Here is a 19,102-nt window from a genome sequence, read left to right on the forward strand (position 1 = left end):
GCCAGAGGAAGCCAGAGAAAGCCAGAGAAGATAAAAGGTTTGGCCTGTTCCAGTACTGGGGCAAATGATCGTGTTTCTGGGTCACCATGTTAAACTGAGATCACCCCAAATGGCCTAAACACTTGCTTGGCGTGATTTTTCTTGTTTTGGCTGCACCGAGAAGCAGGTGGGATCTTAGTTCCCCGACCAGGGATCAAACCCACACTCCATGCACAGGAAATGTAGAGTCCTAACCACTGAACCACCAGGAAAGTCCTGGCATGAGTTTATAAGAATCTCTCTAATGAGTTGTCATGGAACATCCTTCCCCCTGTTTATCAGTGATTTATTTTCAGACTGACGATTTGGTAACTCTCATGTGCTTCTATCTCTGAAGAAAAATGCGATCTATGTTGGTGAGAAATGAGGCTGTTTACAATTTAATTTATGTGTTGCACATCCACGCATTCTTCACTGAAGGCTACCCTTGTTAGCTCTGGTAACTTCCATTTCCTATTTGGTCATTTGAAACTAATTAGAGATGCTGTTTATTACAGAAGTAATCAATAGCTTTCTACAGTAGATTACATAGAATCAGACCTCTATGCAATTAGTCCAATGTAGATACACAGATACCTTAATTAAAACAAAATATGCTCTGAAGAGATATGTTTTCACAGATGACTGGAATTCCAAGTATTTCAACACATTTAATGTGTTTATTTAAAGTATGAGTCTTTATGAAACCTTTCACTAATCGAATTTGTTTGATGAATTTCCCTTGAAAACATTTTGAAGTGAAAAAACTCGGTACTTAGTATTATACATTTATGTTTATTAACATTTGGATATAAATGTACTTCAAACACCAACAGAGCTAAAAGACTATGCCTTCATCTTGGGTTTAACAGATTTCCCGCCCTAGTAAGTGGATTAATTCTTACAAGGCAAACATCCGTGGGCAAAGGGAATCAGGATGAAATGGGCACTGTGGGTTTTCTCCTCCATCCACTCTACTGATGTCAGAAGAAAGCCAACTTTTCGGATACTCTATTGGGTGAAATTTCCTCGCCTCTGTTCAGTTGCAAAGAAACATGGCTACTAGCACTCGATCCTTGTAGATTTCAAATCTCAGCATTTCAACCAGACTTCAGAAGTGCACTTTCGGGGCTATTCACTGAAGGAAGAGAATGATGGAAGGGACGTGCAGTTAACAAGTCAGATCCTTATATCCAGAGTCCCTGTTCTGTGTCTCTGGGCCAACTTATCTCCATGGACCTAATGGTGACCGTGACTCTCTTGATCCCCCAAACTTTTTTCTTTTTCGCAGAGTCAGTCACAGTCTATCACAGAGGACACAGAACACAGTGCGAGCAGATATCTGATGACTTCAGACCAAACCGATCCACAGAGCGGCCAAGCCATCACAGGTGAAAGTCAAGACAATCCTTAGGATAAGAGCTGTGTATCCTGGGCATGGATCTGCTTCAGAAGACAGGGCAGCACGTCCTGTCTCCTGTCCCAGTCAAAGCTGCCATTGTCAGGTAACATGAAAACCAAGGCCCTGGTTTGTGTCAGCTGGCAACGGTGCCATTTGTAGTGTTTGTAGAACACTGAGTGGCCACCAGTTTTCCCACAGGTATGCACGCTTGTGTTTCCAGAAATGATAAAAGACAATGCTTGGCTGCTCTATTTCCTGCTGCCTGTCCACAGTAACGTGATGCAGAGCTTTCTGCTAAAGCATGAGGCTCCTTAGAGTCTGCTGTTGAAGACCTGTCTTCAAGAAGTCAACATCGAAGCTAACGCTACTTATGAGAGGAAAACAAGCTCCATGTATTTTGTATTAAACCACCGGTAAAAAAAAAAAAAAAAAAAAAAAGAATACAATATCATTACTTTCAAAATATAGAAAGTCAATAGTTGAAATCATTTAGTAGTAAAATTTTTCTTCTACATATAACCTCATACATGTAAAGATTATTAGAATGATGCTTCAGCTATATTTGACTCTTGTTAGTGTAAGGGCTTCTCACTCAAGTAAGGCTTTGGAGACTGTCTCAATGCTCAAGGTTCTGCGAAGTCTCACACCCACTCTCATTCTCTATTTTGACTAGGAGACAGACACTACATTGAATGTGGCAGGTGTGTTTTTTGTTTTCATAAGAGACTGCAGAGCTGTTTACTGTACATAAACATTAGCGTGGCAAACGCTAGTACGTATAGAAAGAACACTGGTACAAGCTTGTTTGCACAAAGTCCATCAAGATTGTCATGAGAATCTTCGCTTTGTGACAAAAAAAGTTTGGCTTCCACGTACCACTGCCATGGTATGGTCATGTCATCGGAAAGCAAACCTATTCCATGAGATATAGAAGATTCTTTAGGATTACTGACTCCTTCTCTAGCTAGTCAAGACCAGAGTGAAACTGTTAAAAATCATCATCCTTATCAGGATCTTGAAAGCCAAGGCTCCAGTCCGCTTCACAGCCACATCAACAACAAACCATCTCTTTAAAATCCAGCATGCCCCAAAGCCTTCTGAGTGTGGAATGTAGCACTGTATCGGGGGATCCCATAAAAGCCTTAAGGATCACAAGAAGCTTTCTTAGAAAAAAAAAAAAAGAAAGAAAAAAGTTCCAGTTGGATGAAACTGTTTTAGCAGTGTCTCAACTGAGCTCCTAAAATTTTGGATATACAAGAAGACAGGAAACAGATAACTTGGTTTTTGTCTTTTCACACGTCCATATGGTTCTGTAAATGCAGCTACGATGCTTCGGCCAAAGATAAAGACAATAGGGTGGACAGGGCAGTTACTACCAGGGCCAGCAGTGGGCTCAGACCGCAGCTTGGAGGAGCAGCCATTGATTTTGTGGTTATGTGGCTGGAAGCCCCAGCGAGACCATCCTTTTCATAATCACGCTGTAAGAAAGAACGTTTTCATTATCACCCACTGCATGTATTTGTTCTATTACGGCATATTTTAGCTGCACTCTTTCCCTCTTCGATCCCTGCCCCCAACTAGCTATATGGTTTACCAAAGCCCAAGATTTTTACCCCTGCTCCTAAGGTCACCCATCAGCTGTGCAACATGGAACCATCCTCCCTTTGGGTATCACTGACTGAGAAGGGATGCTTGCCCTCTCTCTCTGTCATGAAGGAGGGCAGGAAGAATCATCTCAGGAAGCCTGCCCAGGCAAGTACGGGCTCACATAGAGATGGGTCACAAATCGCATTGGAGCCTGGCAGTAGCCTTTCCCTCCACCGGCTGGTTCAACCCTGGACTTTATAGATGGAGGATCTTGCCCTGCTTGTCAGAGTCCCAGCAAGGACCCAGGCTCCTGAACTCTCAGTCAGCACAGCTGTTCTTCCCCAGGATGGATTCCTTCACCCCCATCCCTAGGACCTGCTCAACTCCAGAAAATCACATCCTGCCATGATGAGCTATAACTGTAAATTGGGGAGGGTAACGTGGCCTGCATTGGCTACTTCTGGGTCGCTGTGAAAGTCAAAGGAGCAGTCTAGGGGATATTTGGTAAGCAGCAAGAGGTGTTATGTATCTTCTCTGTGCCAGTTGAACTTATGTGACTGTGATCACAGAGGTTCTCATGGTACCAGGACAATGGTATCTGTGCTGGTCCAGTTCTGAGATGAGGGTCCCACACTTGGCGCTGCTTTGTACACCAGCATCTGCACCTGGTTCCGAGGGCAGAGGGACACCAAGGGAGACTTAGATTTTTTTTCTGGGCCTGAAACCTTGTTGTCTTTGAGCCCTTTCCCATCACACCCTGTTCCAGGGACCCAAAGGCTCTGTTTCTAGATGTAGGGAGACTCAGAAAGAAACAACTTACATCAGAAAGACAGAGGTGAGTACTGCCTGATATGTTGGATTTCAGCTTCTGTGCCTGGGAAAAGACAAACACACACAATTATTTGTACATACTATGTAAGAGTTGGAGAAGGAAATGGCAGCCCACTGCAGCGTTCTTGCCTGGGAATCCCATGGACAGAGGAGCCTGGCAGGCTACAGTCCGTGGGGTCGCAAAGAGATGGACACGACTAAGTGACGAAACCATTATGGAAGAGTAGTTATTGATGATCAACAGTATAAGACTGTGTCATTGTTAGAAATATGTGAGTCACAACTGTGAGCCCATACATAATTTAAATTTTTCTACTAATCCCATAAATAAAGAGATAACAGGTAAAGAAAATTTTAATGACATTTTCTTTAACTCAATATATTACCATTTCAACATGTAACCAGTATAAAAGATGATTAATGAGATACTTTTCTACATTTGTTAAACTTTCATACTAAGTCTTCAAAATTTGGTGTGAAAAAAAAATTTGGTGTGTTGGACAAAATACACCTGAGTTTGTACCCGCCCCCTCTCAAAGCCACTGCACAGGTTACAAAAGAAAAAAGTTTTAAAGTCATTTGCGATCTGTACTCATTTATAAGTTCTGAATATTAATGTTTATGAAGTGCCTTCTAGGTAAAAATGTTGTAATAAAAATCCTCATTCATCAGTAATATAGAGATAGGTCTTCCTGAATCTTGTGTATTTGTTCATTTGTTTATTAGTTGTTCCAGTCCACAAATACTTATTGAACAATTTTCCAGGGTTGGGCATACAGTGATATGACAAAAAGGCTGTGGTCCTGGGCTCCTGGGCCTGCCTTCTGGTGGGTAAACTACTCAGCGCTGGGGGGCTCAGGCACAGGGCAGGGACCCTTTGACAGGTCCCTTCCAAGAATCATGAAGGGTATCACAGACCCCAGCTCTATCCATCTTAAAACTGCTTCCTGGGAAGTTATAAGTTCCTGAGCTGTGAGGGCTCTAAGCTCCCTGTTTTCTCACAAATGGAACAAGTTTCCACTGGGTTTCTACCTGAGAAATCAAGTTAGAGGAAACACTCCATTGCTCAATTATAATAAAAACTGCTGACCCAATACAGCTCTCTTGTTTTATAAAGGAAGACAAATTAGAGAGCAGAGACGTTAAGAGACTTATTCAGGGTCACAGAGTGATCTAAGTTGTAGTCAACATTTAGAATACAGGTCTCTGAAACTTCTGAATGGAATCGTGCTCTTTCCTGCTTTCCAGTGTTTCTCCCGGAGATACTAGCATGCTTGACTCTTCATGCGCTACTTGCCCCCCAAATCCACTCAGAGAAACCCTCCTATACCCCCTCCCCCTGAAACTAGGAGCCCTTTGGTAGCAAAAGACAGAGAGTTAGTTTGTCAACAGGATGGCCCTGGTTAAGCATCACACCTGAATCTAGGAGCATCTGGGCAACCAGCTCTATGGGGATGCATTGGCAGGCTGCCTGCTGCAGGACAACTTTTGCAACTTGTTGACGAATGCTAGGCTGAGATCATGGTATAGTCACACAAGGAGTAATTTATTGACCATAATGCTACTTGGGAGGCATCATAATCTTTACCTATATTTGCATATGCCAGCTGTGAATATGAAATTGAAACCTTTAAACAGGCATCAAGAAAAAGACACTGTGAAGCACCCCTGGGCTGTTCAAAGGTCACTAAATGTTACGTATAAGAAGATCAGAGGGCAAATCAGAAGAGGGATGGAGCCTTCCTCAAAAGCCTACTTTTAATCTATATTAATAGCAAATCTGGTCCACTGCATTGTAACCTATAGAGAATAATATGTAGAACTTTGCACATTTTATTTCTGCTCAAAACTGGAATTGTGCCACACACCAAAATGGCCCTAAAACATCACATTTTGTCTTTTCTTTTCCAGGTGGTAATCTATAAAAGACATAAAACCTTGCTAAGTACCTTTGCATAAGTAAGAAGTTCACTAAGACGTCCAACTCTTTGCAACACTATGAACTGTAGCCTGCTGGCGAGGCTTCTCCATCCATGGGGTTCTCCAGGCAAGACTACTGGAGTGGGTTGTCAATTTCTACTCCAGGGAATCTTCCCAACACAGGAATCAATGTCTCCAGTATCTATCTGCACTGGCAGGCAGGTTCTTTACCACTAGTGCCACCTGGGAAGCCCCCAATCTGTAAGAGACATAAAGCCTTGCCAAGCGCCTTTGCATAACTCAGAAGTTCACTAAAACGTGCAGAGAAGGCAGCCTGACTTGTCTGGGATGCATTAATCCTTCCATTTGCTTCTGTGCTATTGTCATAGTTAAGCTACACCTCCGTGTCCTAGACTGCAGTGCCCACCAAGAGATCCAATGGCTGGTTGGGTTTCCCTCCTATTTTGTTCTCTATGATTAGCAACAGACTACAGTGTTTTTCTCTTTGTTTGCACCATCTGAGAGACTCACTGGCTACACTTCTAAGTCACTTTAGGAACCTGCTGATGTATTAGAAAAAAATGCCCGTCTATATTACCTGATTGTAAAGGGGCTACCACCAACGGAGTTTAAAAGGTCTTTGTGCTGTGCTATGCTTAGTCGCTCAGTCGTGTCCAACTCTTTGCAACCCTGTCGCTACTTTAACTAATTTTCTTAAATGGATTCTGCATTGACACAGGTAAATTCTGGTCCTCAACTAGTCACTGAGAGTTCAACTGTGTACAGGATTACAGTTGTACAACTGGGTAGACACGCCCTGGTCTAAATTCCTAGGCTCTTGCTTTCTGTCTGAGAATGGTTGGGATGACTGGTCAAATCACACAGGAAAATACATGGAGATCAACTCCAAGCCTGTGAAGGCTCTGAGCTCCTCTTCCCTGCAAGGCGGGCCTCTTGTTGGCCTCTGTCTAAAGCAAATAGTCAACTTCTGGCCTTGTCTCCCTGCAGCCCGATGGCTTCATTAAAGCTAGAGGCAGAAACTTCAAGCTCATCTGGCTTCAAGAACTATTCAGTGGGCAGAACTGGATGAACTGCTGAAGGAAAGTAACCATGTGCCACCAGGCTTCTGCAGAGTCTCTGAGAAAATGCTTTCTCTCCTATCAAACCCATGACCAATCCACAGAAGCACTCAGCACCCCAGAAGCTTAGCAGTCCATGTACGCTGGCTTCTAAATACTCTGCTTATATACTGAGTTGACACTGCTTCCCATAGAGAGGTTGCGGGAGCCCAGAAACCCTCACAACCTCAGAGGCAGGGCAGAGCAGACCCTGAGTTCCACCAGAACCTCATGAGAACTGCAGTAAGATCTGTGATGTGATTAGGAGGTGGAGGGAAGATAACACCTGCATAAACGAATCAGATTGCACACAGACATGAGATCTTTTAAAATCCCACACCAAACCTGGGCTGGAGGGCCAGTGGTCTGCTGCTTGGACTCAATGGTGTCAGCTGGGTGTCCAGTGCCTCTAAGGGTTCATGAGCTGCAGGTGGAGGGGCAGAGCCTGGGAATTTATACCTGTGCATGCACTAGCAGTGTGCATGCTTATAAGTCCTGTATTCATTCTGAATCCCTCCTGTGACCAGTAAGGGTCAGAAATCCCCCTATGCGTATCCAGAGCCCACTTAAGAAAATCCAGCTCTTGGGAAATCCCTTTTAGAAGCCTAAGCAATCTGTTACTTCCACCATGAAATTAAAAGACACTTGCTCCTTGGAAGGAACGCTATGACAAATCTAGATAGCATATTAAAAAGCAGAGACATCACTTTGCCAACAAAGGTCCATATAGTCAAAGCTTTTTCCAGTAGTCATGTATGAATGTGATAGTTGGGCCATAAAGAAGGCTGAGCACTGAAAAATTGATACTTTCAAATTTGGTGCTGGAGAAGACTCTTGAAAGTCCCTTGGACTTTGAGGAAATCAAACCAGTCAATCTTAAAGGCAATTGACCCTGAATATTCATTGGAAGAACTGATGCTGAAGCTCCAATACTTTGGCTACCTGAAGCAAAGAGCCAACTCATTGGAAAAGACTCCAATGCTGGGAAAGATTGAAGGCAAAAGAATAAGGGGGTGGCAGAGGATGAGATTACTAGATAGCATCAGCAACTCAATAAACAGGAGTCTGAGCAAACTCAGGGAGACAATGGAGGACAGAGGAGCCTGGCCTGCTGCAGTCCACGGGGCCGCAGAGTTGGACATGACTTAGCGACTGAACAACAATGGCAACAATCCTGAGTGCTTTTTAAAACATCAGCTATCACTGCCTTACTAGTCAGGTCTGATAAATGCAAACAGATACAATTACAGGGCATCTCCCACTTTTAGCTATTACAAAGATTATTTACATATTTTGAACATGGCCTCAATTGATGAAAATTGCAACAGTCCCAGGAAAACTGAAAACAAAACAAACCAACAAAAATTTCTGAGACTTTGCAAAGTATAAGGTAAGGTAGAAGAAACTGGAAGAGCACCATTTCCAAGTCCCAAATTGATAAAAGCAGGAGTGTAATAATGGAATGCATCCCATCTGCCAAGCCCTGCTTATTAAGAAGACAGGGGACTTCCCTGGTGGTCTAGTGGTTGAGAGTCCGCCTTCCACTGCAGGGGTCGCCATTCTATCCCTGGTCTGGGAACTAGGATCCCATATGCCATGTGAAGCAGTCAAAAGGAAGAAAGAAAGAAAGAAAGATAGGAAGGGGCCCAACATAGAGCTTGACTAGCTAGATCTATCTAGACACCAAACCATACCGTCTGTGGCTTTAAAATATGCTATCTTTCTCTTTAAAAAAAAGGGGGGGATACAAAGGAAGAGAATGGATTTCAGTTTTTCTAAAAGTCAATTTTAACCACAGTTCCAGCATATTGAAAAATGAATTATTTAATCTCTTTTGTGAAAGAGGGTTTCCTATCACCTAACTGATAGTTATGTGGTTATGGGAGAAGCCTCCAACTTGGGGAAAACACCACCAAAACATGGGACTACAAGGTTTTATCTTGAGACAGTGAACAGGCTGCTGGAGAAATCCATCCACAACCCAGTAGCTTTTCTCTCTTTCTGGAACTTAATCTTTAGGCTCTTCACAACCCTTGTCCCTCCAACAGTCTTATAAGACTGTCACTGGCAGTAATCCCCAAGTCCAGGCACGTCACATAATAGAATTTTCATGTCACTGTAATTGCTGCCGGACTCCGCCAGTCCCTGGCACTAGAGGGTTAATAAATGCATTAGATGCTATTAATCTCTGTTACCTGGAGTCAGACAATGACTCTCCTGCTTTTTAACCCTGTGATTAACATTTGGAAAGCCTGCCTGGTGCCGACTGCTTTCCTGTACAGAATGCTCAGACACACATAGAGTCCAGAACTCTTGGTCAAGCTAACTCATCAGGCACCGCGTGCCCCACGCGTTCTGGCCACAGTGGGCTCTCCCGGAGCCTCGGGCGGGATCAGGCTTTGGAGTTGCACACTTGCTCTGTTTATAGAACTGGAGGTTTAATACCATACCCACTTGCAGCTTGGCTTTTGCTGCCCCAGGACTCCATTTCTGTAGAGAAGCCAGTGTTTAACCAGTTTTATTTTCTGGAGATTTCTCTACTCTCCTCCATGTATAAGAAAAGCCAGTTTCTGCTCTACCTCCAGAAAATAAAACTGGAGGAAGTTGCTCAATCCAATAGCAACAGATTGCCCAGGCTGCAGCCAAATGGTCATAATTAATGATGCTTCTGGTTCTTTTCTCCCTTGCTTTACTGATTAGAGAGATTTGCTATATTAAGAACCTGTTTGCTTAATGACAGAATACAAGCAATAAACAGAGAAATACACAGACTGTAAAATGCAATCAACTTTGCTCTCCAGCACTCACTAAGTACCAAGCTGTATCTATCACACTTGTCAATACCAGTTTATCAGCATACGAGCCTCTTCTGCAGCACAAATTGGACCGTTGCTAGGGAAAACCATCGCATGAGTTCTTTCTGAAATAGTCCAGAACTCAAAGCCACTTCTCAATTTAAATCTGCACATTTTATATTTTCTCATAAGACAAAGCCTAAGAAGGCTGTGTACCTAATTTGAAGGATAACAGAGCAATCACTTATTACTTTCTCATTTTTCACACTGCATTTTAACAAAATGGATTCACCCGATTATAGACATTTATGGGTACATCTTACTATATAACAATTCTGTATGTGCACTTGACACATATTTGCCCAAGTTAATTTCTACACACACAGAAGACAGAGAAAAGAAGTTGCCTGCTTAGCGGATCTGAGCAAAGTAACGGTCGTGTGCCCAGTGGCACACTTTTCAGCTTTTCGGATTTTGCCTGTTGACTTTGGGAGAGGCAGGAGATGTTTTACTTCTGGTCAGGTCACAAGCAGTTGGCTAGGCTTTCTAAAATCCCTGTCCCTGTCTGTTTTGAAACTCACCTTCCAGGTGATTTGCTTTTGCTACGAACTTGGTAACAACCGCTTGCAACCACTGGTCTGAATAATGTGTAGTCAAGTCAGCGTGTAAAACAAGTGGACACATAAATAAGGTCTGCTCTAAGCCCCTGGGTTCGGGTGTTTGTCTTTCAGAGCCTATGTTCGGCTGTTTCCTCCACGCCGATTTCTGCCAGCCCCACGGGTTGGGAAGGGGCGGAGAAGGGTCTGTGAGGAGGGTACAAATGAGATAGGAGTGAAATAATTCTTGGGCAGCTTTCCTACCACGTTTCGTCTACCTACTCCCCCCAAGACACTGTGTCTGCATATTCCCTGAACCTCAGCCAAAAGGCTTTCATTATATTAAGCTCTAAGAAGACCTTATAAAGATGTTTCACTCAGTACAGGTTTCGGAAGGCTCACTGGGTGCCAAGTTTAGCTAGTCTGGCAGGCTCTGGGCAGGTTGAGGCCGGTCATAAGAAGTGGGTGGGGAGAGGACTGGAGGCCTGAAGGCATACTTCCTCACCCCAAGAAAGCGCAGGCTCAGATCCCAGTTGGGCTGTTTAGACAAGGCCTCCAACAACCAGACTGCAGTGAACTCAAATGAGGCTAGATTGCGTGTGTGTGTGTGTGTGCGCGCGCGCGTGTGTGTGTGTGTGGTAGCCTTGAAGGTGATGCGGATTCATGTTCTAGAGTCTAGAAGGTCTTGGATTCTTGGTACCTGTGGGTTGTTCCAAGTGTAACATGGCAATTTAGGTTGAGTTTACGGCCAAGCCTGAGGAACTTCCCTCGTGGTCCAGTGGTTAAGACTTTGCCTTGCGATGCAGGGGGTGCAGGCTCAATCCCTGTTGGCATTAGTGGTAAAGAACACGCCTGCCAATGCAGTAGACATAAGAGATGTGGGTTCAATCCCTGGGTCGGGAAAACCACGTGGAGGAGAGCATAGCAACCCACTCCAGTGTTCTTGCCTGGAGAATCCCATGGACGGAGGAGCCTGGCAGGCTACAGTCTACAGGGTTGCCAAGAGTCGGACACGACTGAATTGACTTAGCACACACGGCCAAGCCTAGAGTAGAAACTTCCTAACCTGACAGCGCTGGGGGCTGGGCCCTTGGTCATTTGAGAAATTAAGTTAAGAGCAAAATCACTAAATCATTTTAAAATTACACATTTGTATCCATTTTTAAAAAAAATTTAGAAACTCCTTTTTTTAAATCACTGTGATAAGAACACTTCACATGAGACTTACCCTCCTAAATTTTTAAGTACAACACAGCACTGTTATGGGCAGGCACGAGGTTATACAGCAGATCTCTAGAACTTACTCATCTTGCATAAGTGACCCCGCATCACTGCTGAACATCTCATGCTCCCCTCCCTCAGCCCCTGAAACACAAATTCTGTTCTTTGCTTCCATGAGTTTGACTATTTTAAATACCACCTGAGAGTGGAATCATGCAGTATTTGTCCCTGTGATGCGGATGTTTCACTTATCATGAGGTTCACATCCTTGCGTATTGCAGAATCTTATCCTTTTTTAAAAAAGGCCAAGTAATATTCCATTCCTTCCAAAGAACACCCAGGGCTGATCTTTAGAATGGACTGGTTGGATTTCCTTGCAGTCCAAGGGACTCTCAAGAGTCTTCTCCAACACCACAGTTCAAAAGCATCAATTCTTCGGCACTCAGCTTTCTTCACAGTCTAACTCTCACATCCATACATGACCACTGGAAAAACCATAGCCTTGACTAGATGGACCTTTGTTGGCAAAGTAATGTCTCTGCTTTTGAATATGCTATCTAGGTTGGTCATAACTTTCCTTCCAAGGAGTAAGCGTCTTTTAATTTCATGGCTGCAGTCACCATCTGCAGTGATTTTGGAGCCCCCAAAAGTAAAGTCTGACACTGTTTCCACTGTTTCCCCATCTATTTCCCATGAAGTGATGGGACCAGACCTGGGTGTTCTTTGGAAGCAATGATGTTAAAGCTGAAACTCCAGTACTTTGGCCACCTCATGTGAAGACTTGACTCATTGGAAAAGACTCTGATGTTGGGAGGGATTAGGGGCAGGAGGAAAAGGGGACAACAGAGGATGAGATGGCTGGATGGCATCACTGACTCGATGGACGTGAGTTTGAGTGAACTCCAGGAGATGGTGATGGATAGGAAGGTCTGGCGTGCTGTGATTCATAGGGTTGTAAAGAGCTGGACATGACTGAGCAACTGAACTGAACTGAACTGAATATTCCATTGTCTGTATTGTATCAAGCATTTTAATTTAAAAATTGAATGTCATGCATTGACTGATTTTTGGATACGTAATCAAGGCCACTTTGAAAAGTTTTTTAAAGAAAGAGTTTGCTGACTGGAATTCCCTGGCTTACGTTCTGCCTAAGCTACACCTATCATTTACAATCTGCAACATCCAGTTTTCATTTCTTTAAAACAGGAATGACTTTTGTTTGATACCCACCAGGGAATCTCAGTGCACAATTTCCATATACTTAAATTTTTTTTTCAGTCTTTTACTGTTGGTTGTCCTACACCTAATCCAAAGCCATTTTTCAATGGAAGGGGAATTTATGTTGTAGCCAGCTTATTTAACTAAAATAGGTAAGCAAAATACCAAGTACAACGGCACCTAAAGGTTTGAGAACAAGTGATCCTGAATCTTTCAAGCTTGCATCTCCATTGGAGAAAGCAAGGGGCCCAGGTGAGCAGGAGAGAGGCCCCTAGTGTGAGGCATTCAGCCTGCCTTGGGCATCAGATATTTACAGGGGAATGGTGGAGAGGTTGGCTTATGTGGTGAATTGGTTAAATGTGGGTCAGTTAGAACTTCTAGACCTGACTGAGAACTCTAAATTTAATGATTTAGAACTCACTCCTGGTACCAGCTTGATTGATATGGTATGCTATAAAGAACACAGGTTAGGAAGATCATGTCCTGGCTTTTCAACCATCATCTATAATTATAATAACCGCACCCTGCTGCCCACTTCACAGAGTTGTGAGAATCAAACGTGATACTCGTGTTGGAAGTGCTTTTAAAATCCAAGTTGCTGTTGATGATCTCTGAGCTCTTCTGTGGTCCCTACGTTGAGTGTTCTCGGATTCAGGCAGGGGTGGGAAAAATGCAAAAGCTTCAGCTAATTTGCCTTGTGAACGTGACACTGAATAGAACTGGCTCGTGATCTTCTGTGTTTCCTCGGATTTAAAAATGAATGTGATGAAAGAGATACAGTCCTGTAAGATATATCAACAGTCCTCCATTAGCTAAGCAGTCCCTCGGGCTGGCCTGTCAGTCTCCTGCACACCATAAAAGGATGTCTGCAGCCTGGCGCTTGTAATTTAACACTAATGGCAGGATGGCAAGTAGCACTGTGTGCAGACACTGTCTACAGCAGGGAGCTCAACGTGGCATTCGGCCTGGCCTTTCTTCTTTCCCTAACTTCACCGGATCATCTTACATCTATTTCGCTTTCCCCCAAGTTAGGGCAAAGACAGGTTGCCAACTACATCAGAGAACCGTGTGTTTTCATTCATGCTTAACTTGCTTGATTAGTAAAATATTCAGACAAGAAGCAATTATGAGCTGCATTTTAGAAAATTAGGCCCAATTAACAGGAAGATTATGCCAAACGTTGCTTGAAACAGACGTTTTGGTTTGGGGGTCGGGGAGGAGCTTTGTGGAGCCAATATTCAGTGATCATGCTGTAACAGTGACTGGGGGGGAAGCCCTAAAAGGAAAAATCTGTTTTCTCAAATGTGCATTCAGAAATGCAAGTGTGCAGACAGCAGCAGAAAAGATTCATCGTGGTCCCTGATGAGAAGTGCATAAAGCCGATCTCATCAGACTCGTGTCCTCATCACCATCAGATAATATTTATTAAGCCTCTCATTCTCCTGTGCATTTATGTGCAGCTGAGAGTGTCCCTGTAATGGTTCTGTGACTTATGGTGGCAACTAAGGTTCGATATAAAACACCCAGGTCCGGAGACAGAACGGACCCTGGGCTTTTGTTCACTTGCTGGATGGCAAGACAGAGCACTCGTGGTGCAGCAAGAAACAAGTAAAGGCAAAAAACTGAAAAACTTTTTAAAAAACTGTGCTTTTAGTAGCCAGAGAAAAATATTCTAGAAAATAGAGGAAAACCAAGTGGACTGATAGTGATAATGACTGTGATGATCATGACTGCTACTCTTGAGTACAGCCTCCATTGATAATGATTCCATCCACATGGTACTGAATGCTCTCCAAGAACTCAAATGACTTTCTGAGGGGGCATTCCCCTTTGGTACAGATCAGAACACAGGGGTTTCAGAGAGGTTGGGATCTGCCCAAGTTTCCACAGCTCTGAGTGGCTGTCCTGAGATTTGAATCTCTTTGATTTCAGTCTCTTCGAATGTAAAACTCATGCATATAACTCCATGCCAGACAGGGCAAACTGAAGTTTTAAGTCGCTCACTCTTTGCAACCCCAAGGACTGTAGCCTGCCAGGCTCCTCTGTCCACAGGATATCCTGGGCAAGAATACTGGAGAGGGTTGCCATTTTCTCCTCTAGCAGATCTTCCCCACCCAGGGATCGAACCTGGGTCTCTGCATTGCAGGCAGCTTCTTTCTGTCTGAGCCACCGGGGCACACATTACCTATTATCACCCATAATCCTTAGATCAACGCTTAGAATAATAAGAGTAAGATGTCTGGGGTCACACAGCCACCATGGACAGAGCCAGCTGAGGGAGCCTAGAATCAACCCAAAGGGTCAGAGGTCAAGCCAGGCCTGGTGGGTTTTGCTCCCCCAAGAGCCCCCAGAAGTGAGCATCTGTCAGATCACACTTAAGGTCCCTGGAGCCAAGGGGCAGGCAGGGGACAGCTGCCGTGGGGGAAAATCCTGTGATGTCTTCTCAGTACCCACCATCCTGAGCTCACACTCTAGCCTTATCCATGATGTGACTGGGCCTCAAACAGGAGGGATGCAGGGGAGGGGAGCCCTTCATTGAACCTCCCCCCAAGAGAACTAGAGCCAGTTTCCTCCCACAAGTGAGCTCCACGGTTCAAACACAAGGCACAGTCTATTATTCAGGGAAGCACCGTTGGTTAGAAGTCCAAAGGATAAAAGGTCAGTAGGGGATACAAGAAATTGGATTTATTTATAGTATGCGATCTAAGTGTGCTCAGAGGTATTCTTGTAGGTTCCCCAGAACAAGAGAACATATTTATAGCCAAGATGGTGCAGACGTGCTATTCCTTTTTATTAAGCATGTTTATTACCCAGCAATTGGGTTAAGCAATTGTCCAACTGCTGAATTACTATCCCTCTGATGGGCCGGCCTCACTGCCCTCTGGACCACAGGGGCTGGTGGCCTGATAGCTTTTCCCAGAATGCACTGAGGGGGCCTACTCTTCCCCTCCCCATCCTTAAGTGGTTATTCTCCCTTTTTGAGAAAAGTAGCAAAAAAAAAAAAAAAAAAAGTTTAGGAGAACACATCATAAATGAGTGACCATATGAAATTATTTCAACTTGACACCTACTCCCACAGGGTCCACACCCTGTACAATGCCCACGTTCATTTCCCAGATTATTCTGGGATAAAAGTCACTGAATGGTCCCTCCATAGAGGCTCCTTCTGTCTCATGGTCAGCAAAGACGAACCAAGAGGATAAAATAATGATATAAACGGTTACTGTGCTGGAGGCTCAGTTACTATGCTTAAGAATTTTAATTTGCTTAATTATCACAACCCTCCCAGGTGGTCTGCACATTTCCCCCATATTACAGACAATGAATCCAAGGACTGAGGAGCTGAAACTACTGTCTGCCGCAGTCCACAGGAAGGCCCGGTTTTATTGTAGCAAGAAGTCTGGTCCTTCAGTATTTTCTACTTCGAAGCACATGGCCTCTTTTTCCTAAAAAAGCAACTTTGAGAAACAACCATGCCACTCTTGATATACTGTCTGCATGATCCCTTGTCCAGCATTGGCACGGTCAAGGCTTGAGGTACATTACCTGAAAGTGAACTTGGTTTTGGAGAAAAACAAATGATGGCATTGCCTTGACTCTCCAAAGGAATCCAGAATTACTAAGTGATACCCTCCCCTGATATAACATAGGGGTTGTCAAGTGCTGGGGTGGGGAATAAGTGCAGATAGCAGCTGAAGCCTGGAGCACATGCCTGTCCCTGGGCAGCAAGAATGCCCTTCAGCTGTGGCATCAATGCTGAGATGACCCTGACCCGGCAAAAGATATCCAAATGCCATTGGATAATGGACAGCCTTATGTTGCTCCTAAGCAACATCAAATTTCAAATAGAAATTCTCTGGAGCTGACTAAGAAGGGTGTGTCATCTAGAGCAGGGCTTCCCTGGTGGCTCATTGGTAAAGACTCTGTGGGCCAACGCAGGAGATGCGGGTTTGATCCCTGGGTCAGGAAGATTCCCTGGAGAAGGAAATGGCAACCCCACTCCAGTATTCTTGCCTGGGAAATCCCATGGACAGAGAAGCCTGGTGGGCTATAGTCCATGGGGTTGCAAAAGAGTTGGACATGACTCGGGGACTAAACAACAACAGTCAACTAGAGCCCTGAGTGTGAGACAGAAAAGGAGCTAAGGCTGCATCATCTCCAGGGGATGCAGGAGACGGCTGCAGTCACTGTGGACGACCACTCCCTTTTTACTTCTCAGGTGGGCGGTTCAGAGTCAGCCTCCCCACTGTTCACAGACAAGGCTGCTTATAACAGAGTAGAAACAGGCTGTGGGGCCCAAGTCCTCAGATTGCATCTCAGAGAGAAAGGATTCCAGCCACACAGGGCTTCCTCTGATTGATGCCATTTCTCTGTAACAGAAACAGGGCTCTGAGCCAGAGCTCCACCCCCCTCACAACCCCAGAGAAACACACTGCACCCAAGGATTCTGGGACTGTATTCCCAAGGTATGCTCTGCATGCTCCATGGTTACCGGGTTTGGGTACCTGGCCCAGGACCTCTTATCTACTGATTTAGTGGTGGGACGATATACCCTGGAAAACCCCAGAAATACAATAACACGAACTATAATTCCAATGATAACATGACACAATGCCTTCTCCCTGACATCATATTTCAACACTTTTATTATGTGTAATGAGGAAATCAATCCTGAATATTCATTGGAAAGACTGATGCTGAAGCTGAAGCTCCAATACTTTGGCCACCTGATATGAAGAGCCGATGCACTAGAAATGACCATGATGTCAGGAAAGATTGAGGACAGGAGGAGAAGGAGGCGGCAGAGGATGAGATGGTTGGATGGCATCATCAACTCAATAGACATGAGTCTGAGCGAACTCCGGGAGATAGTGAAGGACAGGGAAGCCTGGTGTGCTAAAGTCCATGGGGTTGCAAAGAGTCGGACAGACTGAGCAACTGAACAACAACAATAGTGTACAATTGTATGATCATGTGGGCTTCCCTGGTGGCTCAGATGGTAAAGAATCTGCCTGCAATGTGGGAGACGTGGGTTCGATCCCTGGTTTGGGAAGATCCCCTGGAGGAGGGCATGGCAGGCTACAGTCCACGGGGTCACAAAGAGTTGGACATGACTGAGCAACCAAGCACAGCAGAGCAATGTAATAATGTAGGGCTCCCCATGTTGCCACTCACACCACAGAATGGTAAAGTAGGGGGTTATCTGGAGGCATTTACACAAGACTTCATAGAGTTCTTAGAGTTATGAACTTCTTAGAGTTAAGAGTTGGGGTTGAAGTGGTGAGATCAAGGGGCTATTTGTAAAATGCAGAATCTTCTTAAGAGAAAGCCAATTCACTCCCTGTTCCTACTGAAACTTTACTGGCCTGGCTGCCATTCACCCCGTGGGGGCCACAGGCTTATTCCAGCTCTAGGAGATTAGGGATTTAAGAGGGAAAAAGGGGAAAATTATAACTCAGAGATACTGTACTCTGTGCGCTTAATTTGCAGGGCTTTGCGGCTGAGAAAAATAGATGTCGCGATCTGCCTTTGTTGAGAAGGTGACATCTGGGTTCATTAAAGGTGTACAATAGATTTGGATAAAGGCTATTTTTCTCAGTCATTAAATTGGTTTTTAGGAACTTTACACTCTCCTTCATTTGAACAATTATTAAACTATAAAATAGAATTGCGCAATTGCTAAAATCGTAATCTGAAATTTTACAGCAAGCTATAAAATGCTATATTATTAAACTATACTGAAGATGCTCAAGCCCATTACAACTTTTTAAATGAATTATAAAACCCTTTACTGCTGATAAAATAATCTTAAATTACAGTATTGTGGATTCCAACATATGTTGAACTGAAGTCAGCTACCATGCAAATATGCCAATCACAAAGAAATCATTACTTGAATTAAGTTTGCAGAAGCCTGAAATCTGATAGCATCTGATTCAGCACGGCAGACAACACCTGATGTTTGTAGGCTTCTCAGGAGAGCTGGTCCCCTAGGGAGGTGCCTTTCCTGTCCCCATATTCCTTCAACCACAGAACCACCAACAGTCAGATCCTCTCATGTTCAAAGGCTACACAGGGGACACTGAGCAGAGCCCTGGGGATTGAAGAACTGCTTATGGTAACAGCAAACTTCTCCCCTTAAAGTCACTCCATAGGTGAGGTTTTTAAAATGCCAAATGTTTTGTTGCTGAGTACCTGCCATCTGTGTTATGTTACAGGCTCAAAAATTCATACATTGAATTCCTAACCTTCAGTGATCTCAGGATATGACTTTCGGTGGGGTGCTCACATAGGTGACAGTGGATGGAGACAGGGTCTTTAAAGAGATACTAAGTTAAAATGAGGCCATTAGGGTGGCCCCTCACCCAGTCTGACTGGCATCCTTATACAAAACGG

General features: G+C 44.2%; 1 protein-coding gene across 5 annotated transcripts in view; it reads right to left on the reverse strand.

The window, feature by feature from the left end:
• Positions 1-793: 793 nt before the first annotated feature.
• Positions 794-19,102, reverse strand: part of GFRA1 (GDNF family receptor alpha 1) — a 231,529-nt gene continuing 213,220 nt past the window's right edge. For 4 of the 5 annotated variants that reach the window (XM_059881912.1, XM_059881913.1, XM_010820040.4 and 1 more), the window contains 2 exons: positions 3,828-3,881; positions 794-2,898 (listed from right to left, as the gene is read on the reverse strand). In XM_059881912.1, the coding sequence (XP_059737895.1) occupies positions 2,743-2,898; positions 3,828-3,881 (210 nt within the window). In that variant the 3' untranslated portion in view covers positions 794-2,742. The remainder of the gene's footprint in view (positions 2,899-3,827; positions 3,882-19,102) is intronic. The other variant, NM_001105411.1, reaches the window with a different exon arrangement.

This window comes from Bos taurus, chromosome 26, assembly GCF_002263795.3.
Source record: "Bos taurus isolate L1 Dominette 01449 registration number 42190680 breed Hereford chromosome 26, ARS-UCD2.0, whole genome shotgun sequence".
In the NCBI taxonomy this organism is placed as follows: Eukaryota; Metazoa; Chordata; class Mammalia; order Artiodactyla; family Bovidae; genus Bos; species Bos taurus.